The 23,658-nt window shown below is 47.8% G+C and overlaps 1 protein-coding gene across 1 annotated transcript in view; it reads left to right on the forward strand.

Annotated features, from left to right (window-relative positions):
- Positions 1-2,402: 2,402 nt before the first annotated feature.
- ZNRF3 (zinc and ring finger 3) overlaps positions 2,403-23,658 on the forward strand; it is a 148,797-nt gene continuing 127,541 nt past the window's right edge. The window contains exon 1 of the mRNA XM_060119556.1: positions 2,403-2,702. Coding sequence (XP_059975539.1) covers positions 2,403-2,702 — 300 coding nt within the window. The remainder of the gene's footprint in view (positions 2,703-23,658) is intronic.

Here is a 23,658-nt window from a genome sequence, read left to right on the forward strand (position 1 = left end):
TCATGCAACAAATATTTATATTGAGTGTGGACTCTGGGCCAGGCAGCCTCAGCCTAAGTCAGTGAACAAGACAAGATCCTTGCCATTATAGAGTTTGTTCTCCAGCATGTGTGTTTATGGGGCATGGAGGAGAGACAAAAATAAATAAGCAAGTTATTTAGTATGTTAGGAGGTGATAAATGCTACGGGATGGGGGGATGAGCAGGCCAATGGAGGTTGGGATTGGGGGGACAGGGGGCATACTGCTGTTTTTGCTGAGGGTGTGAGATTTGAGCTAAGACTTCAAAGAACACAGAATATCCTTACACAGTATCTTGTGTGTTATGTGTATATTTGCATGAAAAAGACCACTAATGACTTTGTACTTGTTGAACAACTGTACTGAGATGCTCATACCATTAAACTCATCCTTTTAAAGTGTACAATTCAATAGTTTTTAGTGTATTTACAGAGTTGTGCAACCATCACTGTTATCTAATTCTGGAACATTTTCATCACCCCCAGAAGAAACCCATTAGCAGTCACTACCCATTCCTGCCTCCCCCCCGTCCCTGGCAACCACTAATCTACTTTCTGTCTCTGTAGATTTGCCTATTTTGGACATTTCATATAAATGGAATCATGTACTATGTGGTCCTTTGTGACTGGCTTCTTTCACTCAGCATGTTTTCAAGGTTCATCCATGTTGTAGCATGCATCAGTACTTCATTCCTTGAAGAATAACATGCCATTGTATGGATATACCACATTTTGTTTATCCATTCATCAGTTGATGGTGACCTTGAATTTTAAATATTGCGGAATGTCACGGATGGGCTGTAGTGATGGACCTCCCTGTTAAGGACTGGACTGTGCCATGTAGAGGGAGCCCATTGTCAGGACTGATGTTGCCCAGTCCAGTCAGCACTGGTTAGGCTTGGCTCTGGAGAAACTAAAAAGCCACGATACTCAAAACCCTGCTTTTCCAGGTGCCTCCCTCCTGAGCAGTAGCTCTGGGTGGTCCAAATGCGGCAACACAGACCTGTGGGTTTTTTTCAAGTGTATTTTCTATTCCACATTTTTTCTACTTTAAATTGTAAACCTTGGTAAGTTGTTTACCCAAGACAATTTGCAATGAGTTTTCTTTTTAATATTTTGGGTGTGGTAGCAAGTAGAAGCAGATCATCCTAACCAACTATTTGCAAATATCTGAACAAAGTCATTCTGGTCATACAGGGAAGACTCCACGGAGGAAATGGGAATTGAATCTGGATTTTGAAAGAAGGTTCGATTCTCAGAGAGGAATAGATGAGGAAGGAAAAGGCATATTCCAAAGAGAATTCAAAGTTTATCTTTTGGGTGACTGGGAACCCCTGGGCTCTGGAGCACGTGTCTTTGGTATGATAATTTAGCATCTATCCTCTGCGCATAAAGTGCGATGGTGTTGGAATCCTCTGGACTCCTGCACAGGAGACAATCAAAGTTTCAGAACTTCTATCGAGGGGGATGTTTCAGTTACAGCCTCTGGGGCTGCAGACAGATTATTTCCATCAGAGTCCAAATGACTTAATGGCTTTCTCACCCCCGCCCCCCTCCTACACACACAGTTGAGAGTAACTGTCTAAGCGACACCAGTGTAAGAACCGGACACGCCCCGTCATGGCCCAGCGGCACACCTCCCCAGACCGCCGGAGTCGTTCCCGTTCGATCCTGGGGGTGGGGGTGGGGGTGGAGGACCAGGTGCGGTGGCTCCGCTCCCAGGAACTGCAGATTGGGGAGGGGGAGCCGGGAAGGACAAGAATCTAAATCTTGCATGGGAGCAGGAGGCGTGGGGTCTCCATAGAGGACGCACATCGGCCCAGAGCAGAATGCGGTCCCCATTCCCGCCGAACTTCAGCAACCGCGAGGAGAAATGTCTGCCGCGGAGGGCGGAGCGCGGTGGGGGCGGAGCTCGACCCAAGGGGTGGAGCTAGAGTGTGGGGGCGGAGCGAGGATGAGGGGGCGGAGCGAGACGGTGGGAGGTGCGACAGCAAGGGGAGGAGCGCAGACGGCGGGCGAGAGGCGGGGCTGGGATGAGGGGCGGGGCTAACACGGGGGCGTGCCTGGCCATCCGGCCCCGCCCCCGCCGCAGGCGCGCCCGCCCCGCCTTCCCTCTCCCCCCGGCTGCAGAGGCGGTCGAGCGCTGAGAGGGAGGGGAGAGCGGGTCACGACGTTGCCGGGGCGGGGATAACCCCTCACGTGGAGCAGATGAAAGGGCCGCGGCGCGACGCCCGGGGGAGCTGAGCAGAGCCTGCGACCCACAAAGCCGCCGCCGCTGCCGTCGCCGCGATGGGGCTGTGAGGCGTCCGCCCGCGCTCGGTCCTCCGCCGGCCCGCGACTATGCCCGGCCGCGCCCGCCCTCCGCGCCCTCCCGCCGCAGGACCATGAGGCCGCGCTCGGGCGGGCGCCCAGGGGCCCCGGGCCGCCGCCGCCGCCGCCTCCGCCGCCGCCCCCGCTGCCCCCGCGGCCGCCGCCTGCCGCCGCCGCCGCCGCTGCCGCTGCTGCTCGGGCTGTTGCTGGCGGCCGCGGGGCCCGGCGCGGCGCGGGCCAAGGAGACGGCGTTCGTGGAGGTGGTGCTGTTCGAGTCGAGCCCGAGCGGCGACTACACCACCTACACCACCGGCCTCACGGGCCGCTTCTCGCGGGCCGGGGCCACGCTCAGCGCGGAGGGCGAGATTGTGCAGGTAGCTGCCCGCCGCCCGGGCCCCGCGCCGCCGCCGCCACAAGATGGCTCCGGGGGCTGCGCCCGCCGACCCCGCCGCGGGCTGGCGGGCGGGCGGGAGGGGCGGCGAGGAGGCCAGCGGCATCCCTCCCTGGCTGGCGGGCGGGACTCGGCCTCCAGGGCGCCGCCGCGGGGGGCGAGCGCACGTGGGGGCTCGGCCTCCTGTGGGTCCGGGGAGCGGGAGGGGGACCCAGGGTCCGGGCACCCACGTTGGGGCAGCCGCCTCGGGCCGTTGGGGCTTTCGGTTTGCCTCAGGTGGAAGTCCCGGGAACTACCTGTTGAATGCCAACTTCGGAAAGATAAGTGATGAAGGATGGGGTGGCTTGTTCCAGGTCGCAGGCTGTCCTTACCACCCGTGCATGTTCTTTTGGGGAGTAGCCAGCCTTGTCTAAGGGGCTGCACAATATCAGGTTCTCCCCTGGAACCTGCCGCCAACCTCACCTGGGCGCTGACCCTCCTGTGGGGCTCTGGACAAGCAGCGGCAGGAGAGCAGCGGGAGCCCGCCGAGGAGTGGGGATCGCGGGTGCCCTGGAGTGGACGAAGCAGGCAGCCCTCGCTGCGTGCTTCAGATTACAGAGTGTGGGAGGGAGGCAGCCTGCCCGCTTCTCGGCCAAGGACTTCTGCAGAGGGCCTGCAAATCGGGAGACGGGGTCGCTCACTGACAGGGCCTCCACCTTGCTCCAGATGAAAGAGGTGTGCATTCCAAAGGCTAGGGAGAGCTAGCTTTAAGCTGACCCCGCTCTTTCGAGGAGGAACTCTGAGCCCAAGCCTCTGCAGATGGTGAACTGGGTAGATGCTTTCCTGCTTCGGGGCTATGATTTTATCAACTTGTTAGTAGACAGCCAGCGCACTTACTGCGGTTAATATGCGTGCCTGGGATGGGGGTGATTTGAAACGGTTGGCTTGTCTTTGAACCTTTTGGGGGAGAAGGGTTGGCTGCAGGGCTCTAAGCTTTGGGCCTTCTGCACTTCACTCTTGGATGAGTTATGAATGAAGAGAGGGGGACCGAGTGGAATAACTGCAGGCAGCCTTTCCTTTCCCCTCTCCTGGTGCAGACTCAAAAGTCCTGCATGGTTAGGACAGGGAGCCCTGCAGCTTGGCCCTTAGAGGTGTGTCCTTACATCCCTATCTTAAACTTCTGCAGGATGAATAGAAGGGAAAACACATGTTGTTTGAGTTCTGTGACTACATATATGTTAAAGGATTTTGGACTTTTTTTTGATAATGTTATAATTACGGTCTTTATAAGATTTAGAGACCATGGTCTGCTGAAGATTCCTACACATTTCATTCGCAACCTTCAAGCACAGTTTGAATCTTAAAGCTTACTCGTGACTCCTTGTTTCTCTTTGAGGCTTTCACTGTGGCCTGATGCCTACAGAAAATGTTTGATTTACAGCCTTCAAAGAGAAAAGATGTTTTAACGTGGCACTTCACTTTTTGAAGGAGACTTTTGAAGTTTGCGATTTTTATCTGCAGTGTTTTTTAACTTGTACTCTTTCTCCCTGGTACTTTGTCTGGCGAGCTATCCGTTATGAATAGTGCTATGCTTTGGAGATAATCTGGGGTTCGCCATTTAATACAAAATTAGCAGTTTAAACACACCATTTGTAACTATTTTATCCTTGTGAGTGGAGAGATAATGTGTGAATTTGGCAGAAGGAATCTATTCTCTTTTAAAACTTTTTGAAGTGCTTATCTAACTCCTTTGTAGTCCATTAGCCTCGCCAAAAAAAAGGTCAACAATTGCTAAGTAAAGAAAAATGACTTAAATGGTATTTAATAAGTTTACCTGTTAAGCAGTCACTAATAGGTGTCCTTAATTCCCTTATAACTGCAGTAATGCTGGTGAGTTTATCTGAGCTGTCTGAATAGTCATTTCTTGGTGTTCTCACTCTATATCTTTGATAACTTTATTGTGAGGCCTACTTGCCGAACCTCTCCGTGTGCACAGAATGAGCTCAGCGTGGCTTCTAGGGCTGTGTGTGTACAGAGGCTGGCATGCTTTTATTATTTCTCCGAATACGCTTGCGTGAAGGAACTGGTGTGACCCGTCAGCCCTGAGGAAGGTTTTTGTAAGGAAAGCTGATGTTTTAGGACTGCTGAGAAGGAATGTCACATTTTGTGTGAGAAATGAGAATGTACAAGAAACAAATTGGTGTTCAGCTTCAGATTAATCAGATTTTCTAAGTGCCCTTGTTGAACTTTTCAAGCCTCCTTCTATTTACTATCTTGAAAAAACTCTGCATAATTTGCTATTTAATATTTTATGGTCTTCAGAGCAGAGTTCATTTTCCTTTAACGAAACCTAAATAGTAGCACTTATAAGATTGCTTTTGTTATTTCCCGTGGGATTCCGCAGTCCTGTTGTTCTTGCTTTAGGGGAGAAAAGAACCGTTTTGGGAGACTCTCTCCTTTAAGAATTCTAAGATAGGAAATTGGTTTGTATCACTGATCTTTTTCCCTCCCTATTGTATGCAATGGAAGTATGTGTGTGTGTATGTTTATACAGTAGATACCTTATCATAGTCTGGTTTGCCCAGATACTCCTAATTAGAGTACCTGTTCATTCATCTGCATGAGTTGGAGTAGGGGAAGGCCTGGTTAAGAAGTGTGTGTGTGTGTGTGTGTGTGTGTGTGTGTGTGTCTGTGTGTGTGTGTCTGTGTGAGTGAGAGAGAGAGAGAGATTCGAACTTGGGATTAGTCATAGGAGCCTTGGTTCTCTCCTTGTGCATTTTAGGCTTAAATAACTTTCCCAAGGTCATCAGTGTGCTCTGGAAAAAGAGAGATTTTTTTGACATCTTCATCTGTGAAAGTTGTGAAAACAATGTGTTGCTATGAAATGCTATTCATTACTTTTATTATCTTATTTATTCATGCAGCATTAAAGCCCATTTGCTTTTAAGTGTCAAGCATACAGTGTGAACGATGGCGGAAGTAGTTACACTTCTCCCATAGTTCTGAAGTGTGGAACTTTAAAGGGTTCTTAGACATATTGATACATATTTCATCATTGAACCAATTTGTTGCTACTAATGAGATCCTTATCTGAAACTTTCAGACTTGGTTGTTCAACTCACATGGTTAGTGATGTTAAATAAAGGCCCAATTAAACACTGGCTAGCGGTATGTGGATTGGTTAAGCAAACAAAGAAAATTTGCATAGAGGTGGAAGATTGTTTCAAAGTGGAAACGCATCTTTTCCCCTCTTGAAGTCAGATATTTGGAAATGCTTGAGAAATTCATTTGTAGAAGAAATCTGAATGGTAGGTTTTGTGTAACTTTAAAATCGGCCTCTCTGGATCCTGGGTTAAGTGTTGAATGGTCTTGAAAGCAGAGCTTACTGAGAACATTTAGGAACTAAGCCAGTGGGACTTCCCTGGTGGTGCAGTGGATAAGAATCCACCTGCCAATGCAGGGGACGTGGGTTTGATCCCTGGTTCGTGAAGATCCTACATGCCGCGGAGCAACTAAGCCCGTGCGCCACAACTACTGAACCTGCACTCTAGAGCCCGCGAGCCACAACTACTGAGCCTGTGTGCTACAACTACTGAAGCCCGTGCGCCTAGAGCCCGTGCTCCACAACAAGAGAAGCCACTGCAATGAGACAGCCGCGCGCTGCAAGGAAGAGTAGTCCCCGCTCGCTGCAACTAGAGAAAGCCTGCTCACAGCAACGAAGAGCCAATGCAGCCAAAAATAAATACATTTATTAAAAAAAAAAAAACAAAAAACTAAGCCAGTGCCTTAAGCCATGAGGGGTGGGAGGAGAGCTGAGTGGTGGGTTAGAAAGGCTGAGTGAGGTCCTTAAATAGCCAGTGTTAACTAAGGGTATCAGAGAGAATAATTTTAGGAAACTAATTCCTCTGCCTTGTTTCCCTGTCAGTTTGTTTCTGCAGTTTAGCGTTTGATCAAACACTTTCTTTTCATCTCCATTTTAAGTTAACTTAACAGGCCTGCCTCTAAAAATTGACTTGGCCTAATAGAACAATTGCGTGCTGACAGCTGACCTGGATTTACACAAAAAGGGACTGCTGACTGTCTTGTCAGAAGGGCCTTCATAGGTTAAAACCAAGCATTTGATTTTGGGAAAACATTAGGGCTGTGTTTTGTGACCTTGTGAATTCTTAGGGGCTCTTATTTTCTGTCTTGTTCTCTGAGATGCCCTGGGGGTTACTAATACAGCTCTGTATGGAGATGAAGATGGGAGTGGGAGGTAAGTGTGGGGTCTGGAGACTAGAGAGGGTGGTGATGGCTTCCATTTAGGAGCGTTTATTTTGTACCGGGCACTGTGCCAAGCACGTCATGTGTTTGCTCATCTAATTGTTACTTTCACATGAAATCAACAACTGTTGTTAACCCATTTCACAGATGAGGAAATTGAGGCTGAGAAAGGCGATTTGACTTATTCGACCTCACACATCTAGCGCATGATAAAACCTGGATTGAAACCCAGGTCTTTCTGGCCCCTTTCTTCCTATTATCGCCACATAAATAGGACTTGGCCGACTAGGTCTTGACATTAATTCAAGTCTAATTTTTTTTTAATTTTAAAAATTATTTATTTTATTTATTTAATTTTATTTTTTTTGGCTGCATTGGGTCTTAGTTGCAGCTTGCGGGATCTTCGTTGAGGCATGCGGGATCTTTCATTGCGTTGCGGGCTCTTCGTTGTGGTGCGTGGGCTTCTCTCTAGCTGTGGTGCGGGTTTCTCTCTAGTTGTGGCTCAGGGGCTCCAGGATGCACGGGCTCAGTAGTTGTGGCGCACAGGCTTAGTTGCCCCATGGCATGTGGGATCTTAGTTCTCCGACTAGGGATTGAACCCGTGTCCCCTGCATTGGAAGGTGGATTCTTTACCACTGGACCACCAGGGAAGTTCCAAGTCTAATTTTTTGTGTGTGTGTGTGGTACGCGGGCCTCTCACTGCTGTGGCCTCTCCCGTTGCGGAGCACAGGCTCCGACGCGCAGGCTCAGCGGCCATGGCTCACGGGCCTAGCCGCTCCGCGGCATGTGGGATACTCCCGGACCGGGGCACGAACCCGTGTCCCCTGCATCAGCAGGCGGACTCTCAACCGCTGCACCACCAGGGAAGCCCCCAAGTCTAATTTTTAACAGTCTAGCACAGGGGTTCTTAACCCGAGGGACACAGACTTCCAGAGAGGGCCTGTGAACCCCTGAAATTATACACACAATCCTGTGTATGTGCACTTTCATTTTCCTGAGAAGATACATAATTTCTCCCCTTGGTGGGTTCTGTGATGCCCCTCCTCTCCAAGAGGAAAAAGAGAAGCACTCACCTAGTACCTGTCATCAAGTAATGCATCACTGAGGATTTGAGTGGCGTGAGTTGTAGAGAGATCTACAGGTTTATGTGTCTCCATCGAGCATGTTCATTTTATAGATTTCTACCAAAGCCCTATTCTGTACCAGATACTGTATTGCTGTTGTCTTCTGGAGTTCACAGTCCCTTACAGAGCCTGACGTGTGTGGATAAATGATAATTCTTCCCAACTGGGTTTCCCTACACGATAGAGCCCTTGGTCCTGAAGGCATCCATTGTCTCTAATGGATTAACTTCTCTCCTGTGCGTCTGATAGTAGTTAAATGCATCATCCTTGGGAGAAGTGAGAAGATGGTCACTCCAAGAATTTTGTGCATTTAATATCGAATCACACTATGTTGTGTACCTGGAACTAACATAATGTTGTAGGTCAGTTATACTTAAGTTAAAAAAAAAAGAATTTTCTGTATTTAGCTGGTGAAGGGCAAGAAGGTGAGGCTCAATGCAGGGTGTGAGAGTGCGAAGTGCACGTTTGTACCTTTGCAGTAATTCACTGGAAAATGAAACGGAATGTCCGTCGATGTTGAAATGCCTTAAGAGCAACTCCTTACATCTTCCTTGTGGACCTGGGCACAGGCCTATTTGCTTTTGTTCATCCCTGGGTCCCCAGTGCCTGCTGCTTATCAGACACTCACTATTAGTGAATGAATGATGGATTCAGAGTGGACACCAGGCAGGCAGTGGGTCTTATTGGGCTTGGATTAATTGATGAGAACAACGTCATTTGCTTTGGCTATACATTCTGGGATTAGCTTTCCTTTTTGGTTGTTATTTACAGAAACTTGCTTGATTAGATGCAAAGAATGGTTCTGGTGGACCCACTGATATTATAATACCAGGTTGTATGAAAGTGACCTGTGTGCATGCACATGTTCAGGGGCAGGGTACCTGACATAAAGGTCTGAAGACGTGCTTTTCGTGGTAAAACACTGATTACTGAGAAAGCCCTAATGTGGACAGCTGTTATGGATGGACAGACACATGGAGAATAGTTCACAGCCAAGCCCTAGTGTCCCTGGGAATAACTATAAAGGTTTGGTATTCAGAATCATCATTAACCTGAATATATGTCATGTGAAAACTTTGCTTCTTGATGGCGTTTCCCACGTCTGGACGATGCGGATTTGCAGTTCATGACAAAAATGACTTAAATCCATCTTAATAATCTGAAGAACCAGACTCAGCCCTTTAATATGTTCGATAGGAAGACCAAGGTCTAAAGAAGCGAAGGGCCAGGGCCACGTGGTGAGGTATAGATGTCCCTGGAGAACTGTCTGGGTCTCCTGACTTCCAGGCTTGGGCCTTCATGTCATCCTAGGCTGCACCTCGGCTGAGTGTGCCAGGGAGAGCCAATAGAGAAGCGTGCTTTATGATCAGGTGTATAATTGGGGAAAGCCAGCCCTTCTAAATCTGCACATTGGGTTTAAGTGGTTGCTTTTCTCCTTTAATTTAGATTTTGAGTCGCTCAGTTTTCCTCTGTCAGAGCTTTTAAAAATAGGTAGTAATGATCATATGCTTCTGCATGCCAGGCCTTGGGCCAGTGCTGTGCTTACACTTAACGGACGAGGTAAATGGGATGCTCCAGGTTTTCAGATGAAGAAACTAAGTTCAGAGAGGTGAAGTCACTGAGCAGGTCGGTAGCAGGGATCAGATTCAAACCCAGGTCTGTGTGATTCTAAGCCATTTCTGTTTTTACAAGACTGCTTCAATTGGCACTTTCTTCTGCTTGGGATGAGATTATGGCAGCTGATGGTGTAACTTAGAGTCAGTAATCCAGACTGATGGACCAAGAGTCTGTAACTTCAACTGAGAAAACTCTCTACTCTTAGAGATCTCTTCCCTCCCTCCCTCCCTCCCTCCCTCCCTCCCTCCCTTTCTCCCTTCCTTCCTTCCTTCCTTCCTTCCCCTTTTCTCTCTTTCTTCTTTTTTTATTTTTCTTTTTTCTTTTTGCGGTATGCAGGCCTCTCACTGTTGTGGCCTCTCCCGTTGCGGAGCACAGGCTCCGGATGCGCAGGCCCAGCGGCCATGGCTCACGGGCCCAGCCGCTCCGCGGCATATGGGATCCTCCCAGACCGGGGCACGAACCCGTATCCCCTGCATCGGCAGGCGGACTCTTAACCACTGCGCCACCAGGGAGGCCCTCTTTCTTCTTTTTTTAATCACAGTCTTACTCTACCTTGTTTTTTTCCACAAAGAGCCATTCTGCCAAGGTTGGGAAGAGGGACCAGTGACTTGAGTACACAACTGTCGCTCCGTGGCACGTCCGTTGTTTTTTGGCTTTGGGAAAGTTGGAATGGCCATGGCGCTCTGGCATTTAAAGGGATTTCTGACGTGAGACACACCTCCTTCCTGTGGCCAGCTTTTTAGAGCCATTTCGGAGCCTGCATGGCTTTCTCCAAAGAGGCCCCATCCTATGTCCATCGCCTTTCTTACTTTACACAGTCTGCATGCTCCCTGTGATTTGAAATTTGATTTAAAAGATTGTAAGAACCTAAAGCTGTGGCTTCTCCCCGCTCATGCCATCCTCCTGGCTGTTAAACCTTCCCATAGGTCTGCATTTCCGCAGTGGACAGGCATTCACTGCTGCCTTCTGTCCCCCAGACCCTGTGCGGGGTGAGGCAGCAGGTGGGGACGGGTGAGACACTGGCCCTGCCTGCATGCAGCTGAGTGGAGGGGGTGGACAGCGTGCCAACCACAGGTACTCTGGTGGAACATGCCTATGGGATACTGAGGGTACGTCTGGCCCAGGTGCTACATGTAGGCCTGGGCAGCCCATTCTGAAGAAAAACGTCTGTAATGACACAGTTCATGGATTTGCGCCTTCTGGCCCTTTCTGACTCATTTTTGACCTACCTTTGAGGTTAAAGCTGATAACCCCTTCGTGGAGACGTGCCTTTATACCTGTCAAACAGGATGGGGAGGCCGTAAAGAGTAGAGGTTCTTTGTTCCATTTGCAGCTTGAATGAGATGTTTTAAAATCTGACTTTTAGCGGCTCTGTTGACTCATGATAGTGTGAAGAGAATGAGGTCAGCTGGCCTATTGTGGTTCAAGGGAGAGCGTTTTATTTTTATTACCCTTAAGATGTGTTGTAAGACTTGGTATTAACCCCCTTCTTTCCCCAGCAGCCAGTCTGTTATGGTTGTTTAGAAACTCAGTGTGTAGAGCTGATTTGGTGAAAACAGACTTTGATGATTCTAGAAGTTTCATGGGGGAATTTTTGTTGAAATGGGGACTTCTGGTCTCCTGGTGCAGAAGCTGCTGCATTTTAAAAATAGGAGAGTAGGGGTGGTGCTCGATTAGGTGTGTGTACGGGAAGCCATTCAGTGCTGTAAGAATTTAATTAAAACTTGATTTTCTACTTAAACTGAGTACCCTAACTTGTCAGCAGACATTTATTGAATTCTTACCATGAATACAGCCTAGAGAAGAAACATATACACCCACAATACAGTTTGTGATTTACAGATGTCATTTTCATGATTTCTCCCATACATATTTGGGCAGTTGAATTAGCTGCACTTAACAGAGGAAACCAGGGCTGAGAGTGTAACTAAGCTTCTCAAGGCCACAGAGCTGGGATTGAACTTGGGTCACTTGAAGACAAAGCTCACTGACCCTCTTGCTTAAGGACCTGGGTGTATTTTGATACAATTTGGGCAAAAATGTTAGAATAGATTCATTTTACATTACTTCTTGTCAGGGCCAAAATTTTCCTTAAAAGAAAAAATCATCTGGGCTTCCCTGGTGGCGCAGTGGTTGAGAGTCCGCCTGCCGATGCAGGGGACATGGGTTCGTGCCCCAGTCCGGGAGGATCCCACATGCCGCGGAGCGGCGAGGCCTGTGAGCCATGACCATTGAGCCTGCGCGTCCGGAGCCTGTGCTCCACAACGGGAGAGGTCACAGCAGTGAGAGGTCCGTGTACCGCAAAAAAAAAAAAAAAAAAAAAAAAAAAAAAAAAAAATCATCTAACCTATTTTTTAATTATAAAAATAATATATATTTATTGTAGAATACTTGGAAAATACAGAAAAGTATGAAAAAGAAAATCAATCCCGCTGCCTACATGTACCTCTGTTAACCTTTTGTGTTTTAGTATAGATTTCCTTTCTTTTTTTCCTATGAGCTTGGAGGGATTTTTAAGAAAATTGGAAAAAACATTACATAGTGTTTATAACCCTTCATGTACCTTAAGTATTTTCCTCTTACTAATAAATACTCTGAAACATTCTTAGTGTCTTGTTTTTCTTTATTGTAAGTAATGCTGTGAGGAACATCTTTTCTCTGTCTCTTGATTGTCTTCAAATAATCAAGTTCTAGAATTGGGACCACTGGGTCGAGAGGTATAAACATTTTTCATGCTCTTGTTATGTATTGTCAGTTTGCTTTGCAGAAGAGTGGATCTAGTTTACACTCCCCAACCAGGTCCACAAACCCCCACTCACAATGGGTAGTATCTGTTTCTTAAAAAAAAAAAAACCCACATCAGAAAACAATTTCATAAAAGTGAAAGGCTATATATTCCTATCACTTAGTAAATGGTAAAGTACTGGCTTTTTCCCTCTGCCATGAGGATCCGAGTTATGTCAAATGTCTGCATCAAAGGGAAGATACCTGGCGTGGTACCTGGGTCCCTCCCTTGTAGGCGTATCTGAGCACAATCCAGGAGCTGCTACCCTAGCGTTCTGGGCAGGGACACATCGGCTGGCCAGGCAGATGGCCATGCTCAGAGGCCTAGAGGCGACCTCACGGGAGGGACCACTGTGCTGTCGGCACACCCCGTGGCAACTGATTGTGGCCCAGGTGGGTGCTGCTGCACTTGATGTTTTCTGCCCTCTTTCCCCGTCCTCTCATTCAGAGTGAGGCCGTCAGTTTGTGGTGGGCAGAGATGCATTAGAGCCAAGCACCAGACCGTCAGGGTGCCTCCAAACAGCAGGCCCATGGGCTGAAAATGGCTTCCTGCTATTTTGTTTGATCCCTGTTAAAAAATATCTAGAAATTTTACGTAATAATCTGGAGCTTTGGCTCTTCTTGAAAAATGAAAAGATCTGGCAACGTTGGGCCCACATTCCCACGTGGCGACAGCCTGCCCCAGTGGAATAACAGCTGCCCTCTTCAGATGGGACACAGACCCCAGTTTATAAGCCTCTGTTGCATTGCTGCGGCTTACTGTGCACACTGTAACGATCCTGTGTCTGCCAGTGCCTCGGCCCTGTGGGCATTGATGTTTGCCATCCATTCTATCGCTGGAAGTTCTGGAGCTGAAAGCTTTTAAGTTGCGCTTGGCAGGTCTCTGTTCTCTCCTTTCTCGGCCATCTGCGTATCAGATGGCCATTAGTGGCTTTATGACACTTCACCGGACCATGTGAGCCTCAAGTTCTCCTACCAGGGAGGGCTGCACCGGCCCTAGGGTGACCAGAGGGTTCTCTTCACTTTGATGTAGGTGCTTTCGTTTTCTAGAGCCATTTGACCTGTGCCTTCGTTGTGATCTTTGTCCCGTCTCTCTTTTTGCTCCTTGGTTTCTTTTGACTGCGCGAGTCCTTCATTGAGCTGGAGGGCACCCTGGAATGCTGTAGCTCTGCTCTCCTTTTTTTTTTTTTTTTTTTTTTTTTGCTATACGTGGGCCTCTCACTGTTGTGGACTCTCCCGTTGCGGAGCACAGGCTCCAGACGCGCAGGCTCAACGTCCATGGCTCATGGGGCCAGCCGCTCCGCGGCATGTGGGATCCTCCCAGACCGGGGCACGAACCCGTGTCCCCTGCATCGGCAGGCGAACTCTCAACCACTGCGCCACCAGGGAAGCCCCCTGCTCTCCTTTTATAGTGAGGGCGCTGTGGGCAGGCTCCTCAAGCCTTTGGTCACTAGAGGAGCTGGGGTTAGAACTCGGGTCTTGGTGTTCCCAGGTGCTGGTCTTTCTAGAGCGGCATCCCACTCTGATGCTCAGGTTCCAGCAAATCTTCCACATGCTTTAGGGGCCCCCATGAACTTTCACCCGTATTATCTTGTTTCATCCTCCCAGCTAGGAGCACCTTCCCTGGATTCTACCCAGAAGGCCGTCTGCTGTTCAGGTTGTCCCGGTTGCCAAGGCTTGTCCCACACTTGACGTAGAATGCTTTTCTTTGTACCTATTGTATGCTTTTACTTAAATGCATTTGACATTGTGTGTTCAGCACCTTTATGCGATTTTTGGAACCTTCAATGGGTACTCGGCGACTTGGCATCTTTTCAGAAAGTGCCTCAGTCTTGGAGTAGGTGGGAAGCAGGCAGCTAATGGCATGTAAAGAATGTTGCAAGCTTTTCTTGCAAAGCCATTTCAAAATTTAAATCAAGGTAGCTGGTGGCCAAGTCAGAGGAAATGAACTTGCTTTTTCCTTGCTGACCTTACCGCTCCATGCCATGTGCTGCCTAAGCATCTCCCTGCCTCACAGTCTCACTCCTCCCAGCAGTTCTTCCCCTCCCCACCAGATTAATCTTTCCAAAGTAACCTCTGATCTTGTCATTCCCTTGATCAAAATTTTTCAGTGCCATCCTGTTGTTCACTAGTGAGCTGAGCACAGAGGTGGCCTGGGATGCGGGCCTGGGTCCTGTGTGTTCCCGCCCTTATTTCCTGAGTGGGTCCTGGGCTTTCTTCCCTCTGTGTCCTTCGTTTTGGATTGCCCTTCTGCGGGAATATGTTTCTACGCCTCCATGTTCCTGACCCCCACCTTTGCCCCCTACCCTCCTATACTCTCTCCCAACGCTTTCACCTGTGGTCAAACTTCCAGCTCTTCCCATCAAGTGTTTCCAAGTTCTACTGGTGGGTTCCTTTGACTGAAACACTCCATTTTTCACTTCTCAGCTGGTCTTCAATACCTTATTCTTTGATTTCTTTTCCCCACAAAATCACAGCTCCCAGCAGAGCGGGCTTGTGTCTTACTCATCCCCCTGTTGCCCTGCAGTAAAACTTAAATATTTACTGAGCTGAAATTCTTCTAGATCATGATACTTTGGGATAGGGTAGTGATGGAGATGTTAGTGTAGCCAGAAGAAGACTTGGCTTTTTGAGGGAGAGCTTTCTGTGATTGTAGAGACAATTCACAAGACATGGGTGTGTCCTAGGACTATTCCAAGTAGTTGGGAATGGACCAGACTCTGAAAATAATTTCACCTTGCCTCTGTTCTCCAGGCCTGGAAAAAGGAGGTGGGATCAGGATGTAGCACCATCTGACTCTTCCCAGGCTGGCGTGTGGCTGCCTGGGTGCAGTGTTCAGAGCATGGTGGAGAAGAGACATCTCAGCCTGACTGTAGACTTTTAGGGGGTATGTTTTATTTAAATATGAACAATATTTTGGTGTCACTTAGCAAACTGGCATTTTGGGGAATAGTAAAAGTTACATGTAGTTCCAGAATGACCCATCCTTACTTAAATTTATACCATATTGTTTCCTCGATCCCCCTCCCTCCAGCCTTGGAAGTTCTGGCTGAGCCTGTGTTTAGGTGCTGGATGGGAAGCAGTTTTAAAGGACTACAGTAGTATTTCTAAAGAGACCAGCAGACTGCGAATGGAAGAAATTTAGATTTCAGTTTAATGAATGTGATTTTCTACTCTTTAAGGGCCCCACTATAAGCATTTGGGAATTATTAAGTTATTGCTTCATTATGTACATGTTGGCATGTTGAAATTTTTTTTGGTTATTGTTGCTGTTTGTTGTGGAACAGTGGTTATTATATGGGTGCTGGGGCCTCCAGGAATATTCCAGAGTCTATCCATGACGTGTTATATAGTTCACTTGTACTAGAGGGTTGTCATGCCTTTTCACGACATGTCCACTCCAGAAATGTTCCAGTGCCCATCAGTAAATGTCACCCTCACTCAGGGAGTTAAATGAACAGCTAATGTGTAGTTTTGAAACTTTGGAATTATTAGGTGTAAATCTCTAGGACACATATAAACTTGCTTGGCATTAAATGTGCTATATGAGTGATTCAAGTTCGAGAGGCAGTTTTTGCATTTCCTGACTCTTGTGTTTAAATTTGCAGTCTCAACATTGCATCACCATAGGATTTCACATTTAATGAATATTTATGTTGAGCTGAGTTCTATACAAATGCGATGGTTTCTGACTTGATTATAGCTTGCTGTGTGCTGTGGCCAGGAGTGCCCTACAGACAACAGAGCTGGCACACGTCTTAGCAAGCCAGGCCCTGGCGGATGTGGTTAGGGACCACAGTGACTGGTGCTCTGGTTGCCATGCCAACCTTGTTTTTGGAAGGGGAGGCTCTGAAACAGCAGTGGGATGGGGGTAGAATAGTTTTGAATATTCCAAGTGAAATTATTCCCTATATGTGTTCCTACAAGAAGACATAGAAAACTCTAGAATTCTTACAACATGCTCAGATGACATTAATTTTCTTAATAATTAATTTTTTAAATTTACTTAGGCAAGGCTGTTTTAATTGTCCTCTTGCAAACTTGTCTAAGTTCACGTATGAATGTCTTCCCTACTTGCTGCAGGGTAAATAAGGAATCTTCTGTGTCTTACTATTTACAAACCCTTCCTCCCACCTCCTGCCAACATCCCTTGCCCTCTGGTAACTCTGATCCAGTAATGGCTGATTGGGGGAGGGGAAGGGAAAGAACAGTAGGTGGGATGGTTGGGAGACTCCCCCTCCCCAGCTCCTTATCCTCATTCCTCCCTACTTCCATTTCAGGAAGGCTTATCCTCTCCCCTCCCTGATCGTGTATATTCAGCAAAGACCATGGTGGCAGGTGCCATCACCCATAAGTGGGATCTTAGGATGCCCAGCTCTCAAGGTTTGGCATTCAAGAGCTGGGGGAGGAAGAGGAGTGATGTGTCTTGGCATCCAGCACTGGAATTCTGTCGGCCCCTTTACATATGATATCCTGCATAATTAATTCTGTGGTGCTTGGTGTTGTGCAGTGGAAGGTCCAGAAGGGAAATGATCAGGCCTGGTAAGCCAGATGGGAGCCCCGGATGGCAGGATGGGATGGGACGCTTGGGCACCATCCTCTGTCCTAGAGCCCCTCAACAGAAGGAGACCAAAGCCACTGGAGGCTGGGCTTATGCAGCTTCAGTAGCTCAGGCAGTCCCATGACGTAGAGGGCCTGTCCTCAAGGCTTATCCCACAGAAAAGAAAGCACCCCACGCCTTTGTAAATTTATTTATTTATTTATTTATGGCTGCGTTGGATCCTCGTTGCTGCCCGTGCTACTCTTCGTTGTGCGTGGGCTTCTCACTGTGGTGACTTCTCTCGTGGAGCACGGGCTCTAGGCACGCAGGCTTCAGTAGTTGTGTCACGCAGGCTCAGTAGTTGTGGCCCGTGGGCTCTAGAGCGCAGGCTCAGTAGTTGTGGTGTATGGGCTTTGTTGCTCCGTGGCATGTGGGATCCTCCCAGACCAGGGCTCAAACCTGCGCCCCCTGCGTTGGCAGGCGGATTCTTAACCACTGCGCCACCAGAGAAGTCCCTGCCTTTGAATGAAAACTTACTATTTCAGAAGTGGATGCTGACCACACATCTAATTGTTGCTTGCTGGCTTGGAGTCGCCTGTGTGACTCCCCAGTAGATTGTCTTATCTTCAGCACAGGGCTGGTGTCTCAACCTTTTAACATTTCCCCACTCCAACACAAAGGGTCCCTCTGCGTGAATTAGGAAAAGCTGTCCCTTCCTTAAGATACCTGGCTTCTGTTTGCCATAATGTGAATCTAGGATGACTCCAGAAGTGGACGGCACCCCCTAGAGTTGTGCAGGCTTGAGGCACCTGTCTGCAAGTCATTCCCTCCTCTCCAGCGCTTCTCTCTCAGCAGTTGTGATTTGCCGCTTCTAATTTCTGTAGTCTATTCCTAGAACACCAGGGAACCACGTTTGCCAGAATTGAGTGTAACATTAAAAAACAAGATACCAAGGTGAGTAAGGAGTTTAGTACACGGATTCTTGACATCTCCCTTGGCTGCTTTTTTGCTTTGTGCTGACCGGAGTGGGGTCCTCAGGCCTTGGGTGCATTACAATTAAATGGATAGGCTTTTTGTGGAGCAGAAATGGCATCACCATTTTATGGGAGAAGATACACATGTCTTCCTAGTAACCAACTTAAAAATTAACTTTCTGTCTGTAACCTGATTTGGGTGTAAGTTCTCTTTAGTTCTGTGTTACAACCTTGAACCAGCTGTATTTGGGAGGAGTTGGGACAGCACTTCCGTGTCATGGGACACTGATGTGGCTGTTAGAAGCAGGAGTCTGCACCTTTGCTATGCAGACACCCAAGGTTTGTCGGGTTCCTTAAATTGTGTTGTAAATTTTGCAGAACAAAGTGGTTCTGGATTTCCTTTGCTGATGGGAGAGGCAGCAGAGCGCCAGGTCTGGAGCCAGCCTGCCTTGCCTTGGACCCGACTCTGCCAGTTTCCTGCTGTGGAAAGGTGACTTTGCCTCTCTGGGTCTCAGTTTCTTATCTCTACAATGGAGTTGAGTTACACCACACTCTTTGTGTCTGGTGATGATAACGATGATGATGAAGAAAATAACATGCAGAGTTACGTAATGTTCCTCACATATACTAACACTTATGTTGTAGTTCCCAAATGGCTGGAAATTTTTATTCTAAAGTCGTAGTCTAGGGCTTCCCTGGTGGCGCAGTGGTTGAGAGTCCGCCTGCCGATGCAGGGGACACGGGTTTGTGCCCTGGTCCGGGAAGATCCCACATGCCGCGGAGTGGCTGGGCCCGTGAGCCATGGCCGCTGAGCCTGCGCGTCTGGAGCCTGTGCTCCGCAACGGGAGAGGCCACAACAGTGAGAGGCCCGCGTACTGCAAAAAAAAAAAAAAAAAAAGTCGTAGTTTATCAAGGTTAAAGAATCCAAAAATACTAGTCATTGACGAGAAGTGATCATATTGTAGGTATCATTTCCAGCATGCTCAGTGCTGACCACTTGCACCTGTGTCCTTTCTCCCCTGGAAGCGCTCTGCGAGGGGCCGGGGTGTTCACACCTTGCTGATCCCTGGTTCCCTCTTTCAGCTCTGTGTCCTGGGCGGGGGGTGTGGGGGTGTTTGCTGCGGCTCCATCTGCTCACCCCTGCACACTACAGCTAGACCACCGTCCAGGCTCTGAGCTCTGTCACTTGGGCCCGTGCGCACACACACACACACACACACACACACACACACACACACACAGAAGCGTGTGAACTGCAAGTCCGGTGCAGAGGAGGCTGGGTTTCTAGGCCAGCCTGTCTGTTGTTCCTGAGGCCGCTTGGCCTGCACATGGGCATGACTGCTCTGAAGGGAAGCCGCGTTGTGGCTTGCTTCTCTGGATCCAGCCAGGTCATGTGGAATGTTGTGATGTGCTAAGGCTGTGCTCTGGGGGCCTAATGATGTGGGACCTGTGGCAGGCACAGGTGACTTCAATGCTTGATTTGATCCGCTGTGCAATTATGCCAATGCAAATACTGTATTAATCTTAACCTCCCAAGTTTCAAAAAATGGGAATGATAGGAGTGCATTGTGGGTTTGTTTTTTTTTTTATAAGTCCCCCGACCCACTCTGTCAAGACCGTGCAGTGCATTCCTCTCCTTGAATGGAGACGGTAGTTTCCATCTCTGTCTACCCGCTTCTCGCACATTCCTGAGACTGGGTGACAGAAAGATGCCCTTTCCTCTTCTGTGCAGGTGTGTTTTCTCCTTGCTTTCTCCAAGAGGTACCGCTTCTTTCTACTTCAAGGCCAAAGAATCTTGCTCCTCAGAGGATCTGCCGTCCTGATGGAACTTTCTTAAATGGGGACTCTTCTGGTTTCCTTAGGATCCTGATCCTGAATGTGTGTAGGGAAACTGCTCGGTGACTTCCTGCAGTGACCTTGAGTGTGCCTGGCGGGGCTCAGCCATAATTTCTCGTGAGGCACTCGAGCGAGGTCAGGGCTTACACTCGACACCCTCGCAGTGTCTTAGGTGAAGGGCCCACTCACAGTGTAAGTAGAATGCATCTGGTATCAGGAAGTGAGGTCATTCTTACCCAGTCCAAACTGGAAAAAAGAAAAGCCTCTAAATAAGCAAGCAACCTAACCTCACCTTGAAAATGATTCTGGGCCAGCCTCCTCCCTTCTCTTCACTCGGCCTCTGAGCAGACCTGGTGGGATTTACCAGCTTTGAAGTCCTAAGGTGCTATTTTAATACTTTTCTTTTACACTGCAGGTTTCGAGACCGATTTAACTAGATTCTGGAGGGAGCTCACTTTACAGCATTCTTAAGAGCTCGGACAGTCTTGAAAGAGTTAAACTCTAATTAGCTCATTCCTAAGGTATTTAATGCCTTTATTAAAACTCAACTGCTCGTTCGCTTTTTTCTTTAGTGAATCAGATTTCTCGAGGAGCTGAGCCCTCACTCCTCAGATCACAGGCTCACATGTTGAAGCTGGCAGTGCTAGAGGCTAGTTCCTATCTGTGTGACAGCATTTTTAATTTAACAGGACCGCCTTTGATGTTCCCAAATATTTATAGGCAGCTTTAGATCATTTCAGCGTGTGCTTTCTTTTTCTTTTCTTTTCTTCTCTCTCTCTCTCTTTTTTTTTTTTTTTTCAAACTGGAGCAAAAGTTCTTCCTCATGCAACAGCCTTCCTTTTATCCTGTTAGTTTATTTTTGTTTCCTTTGCAGCTTTGGCGAAGGCTCTTTGGCTGCATTCACACACACAGGATTGACTCTTCCTTTTGCTTCTTTGGTAAAGGCTACCTCTGTATATCATCTGCCTGCTTGAGATTGCTTAAGGCACTTCTCTTTGTCCCTTGACTTTCTAGAGACTGAGTTTTTTTCTGATTTGGCTCAGGAATCTGCTTTCTGGCTGACCTGAAACCTTTTAGATCCATGCAGAGACTGGGCAATGTGTGTGAAGGTGTCTCTTTATGGATGACCAGGCTGCGCTGTCCTACTCTGCCTGTGCGTCTTGACCGGGCCTCAGCAAGTTATGATTTATGATGTAACTTTGGCAGAGACTGTTGTAGCTGGGGCAGGAAATACAGATAGACAGAACTCTGTTCTGATCATTGCAGGCTTGCTCCATTTGGCTTTGCTGGACTTCCTGGCCGAAAGTAATAGAGAATCGTCGACTTCAGACTCAGGAATGGGAAAAACAGAGCTGTGATGTAGATTTGTTAAACCATTAAGGAAAAGGAAAAGGAAACTTTGTACCAATCAAATCAAATGACAGGACAGAGGACAGTGGTTTTCCCAGCCTGGACTCTGGGTAAACATTCTGCTTGTGAAACAATCTAAGCTTTTTTTATTACCTCTCAGCTGCTGTCACTTACCCGGGCCTGGAACCTTTCTGTGGCTGTCTTCATCGCTGCTGGCTGCCTCCTCCTACATGGAAGGCTTTTGGGGCTGAAGGTCACATAGGTGGTTGGTGAAATATTTGAATGAATGAATACTGTGTCAGACACTGTCCTTGGAGCTTTACATCGTTGGTCCCACTAGATCCTCAGGACCATTCTGAGTGATAAGAGGTTCCATCCCTGTGTTTCTAGATGAGGACACCAAGGTGCAGAGAGGTTTAACACAACTAGTGAGCGGAGAAGCTGGCCTGGAGCACAGGACTGTGTTTCCAGCCTCACCATAAGGTAGTCTGAGGTGGGTAAATCCGATGGCGGTCTGCTGATCTCTTACAGCTAAAAACCTTTTACATCTAACATCAGCTGTGAGTTGCATTCTGAGAGTTCAGAGTTGACCAGACTTTTGCCACGTAAGGGGCACAGTAGTGGAGAGCAGGGTCCTGGAGTCAGGCCAGCATTTGCATCCCGGCTCTGCCACTGCCAGCTCTGTGACCTTGGCCAGGTCACCCAACCTCCCTGAACTACTGTTTCCTCATCTCTAACATGGGACAGTATAGTTTGTATCTCCAAAGGATTGTGAGGATTAAATGAGATAATATATGTAAGGCATCCAGTAAGTGCTTAATACGTGTAGTACCCGTGGCTTTGCTGCTATAGAATCATCACCCTCAAGGAATTCACAGTCCTGCTGGAAGGACAGACAGGTAAAGCAGGTGAACGTGGTAGCTGCAGCAGAGATGTGCTAGTGCTTAGCACGGGCCCAGGACAGAGCCACCGGCTTGGTTTTCTGTCTTCTTTCATCAGCAGATGCGGATTGAGTGCTTGCCCTGTGCGAGGCAGAGCTTTAGAGTCACACTCCCCGCCCCCCCCCCCCCCCCCCCCGCCCCTGAAATTTCCCTTTCCCTTGGGGGAATTTGAGTTAAAATGTTAATTGCCACCACCTGGAGAAAATTTTCCAGAAGTCATTTTCACATGAAATCCTAAGGTGCCAAATGGGCATTTGACAGTTTATCTCTTATGGCTTTGTGTTATCCTTCAACTGTTATTTTAACCTTATCTAATTTTCCTGGTCTCTCATAGATGAAAACGGTACTGTCCTTGAGAATGTTCAAGCGACTTGCCTAGGGAGCAGGTGGTGATCCTTTTGTTCCTCACAGTGCCCAGATGGTGTCCGTGCCTTCTCATGGTCTGGTTCCGTGGGGATTTTGTTGATAAGATTTTGCTTTGATTTGGTTTTCCAACCCAGTGCCATATTTGGATTTGATTACGGGCACTGTAGCTTGTTTCTCTGCTTAGTTTCATTGTCTCTGTCATTGGCTGTCTGGAAACATAGGTCCCATTCTTCACCTCCCTACCCCTTCACAAGCTGCAGGGATGGTTGTGCAGGAGAACTTTTTAACTAACCACCGTGTGCGTGGTACAAAGTGGATGTTCATAACTTTCATTTGTTGAGTTGATTGATAACATATTTAACCAAATATGTTAAATATTTTTAACAAGTAGTACAATTGAACAAAAGATACAGTTGAAAGGCAGTTGCTATTGTCTTCTATATACTTTAAGAAACCAAATAAGCCTTTTTTCTAAAATAGATTTAAGGTAATTTCTGTGCCTTTCTCATAGAGTTAGTGAGCTTTCAGTGGGAGGTGGATGTTTTCTAAATACCCTGTTGATTTGAAGCTAAGATGATGCTCTAACTACTTTTGGACCATGAACATAATGTTAATTTTTTACCTGGCTCTGTTTGAAGGTACCACCAGGGTGGGTCAATCTATTCAGCATTGGTACCCATGCTTTCTTTAAATAGCATGCTTGGGCTTCCCTGATGGCGCAGTGGTTAAGAATCCGCCTGCCAATGCAGGGGACACGGGTTCGAGCCCTGGTCCAGGAAGATCCCACATGCCGTGGAGCAACTAAGCCCGTGTGCCACAACTACTTAGCCTGCACTCTAGGGCCCACGAGCCACAACTACTGAGCCCACACACCACCACTATTGAAGCCCGCGCGCCTAGAGCCCGTGCTTCGCAACAAGAGAGGCCACCGCAATGAGAAGCCCACGCATTGCAACGAAGAGCAGGCCCAGCTGGCTGCAACTAGAGAAAGCCCGCGGGCAGCAACGAAGACCCAACACAGCCAAAAATAAATAAATTAATAAATAAATCTATTTTATAAATAAATAAATAAATAGCATGCTTAACTTCACATTAAAGTAGCTTATATTCATCTAAATCAAGCACTGATTGATTTAGGAGGAGGGTTTGGAAGAAGGGTGAGTGA

This window comes from Mesoplodon densirostris, chromosome 15 (assembly GCF_025265405.1).
Source record: "Mesoplodon densirostris isolate mMesDen1 chromosome 15, mMesDen1 primary haplotype, whole genome shotgun sequence".
In the NCBI taxonomy this organism is placed as follows: Eukaryota; Metazoa; Chordata; class Mammalia; order Artiodactyla; family Ziphiidae; genus Mesoplodon; species Mesoplodon densirostris.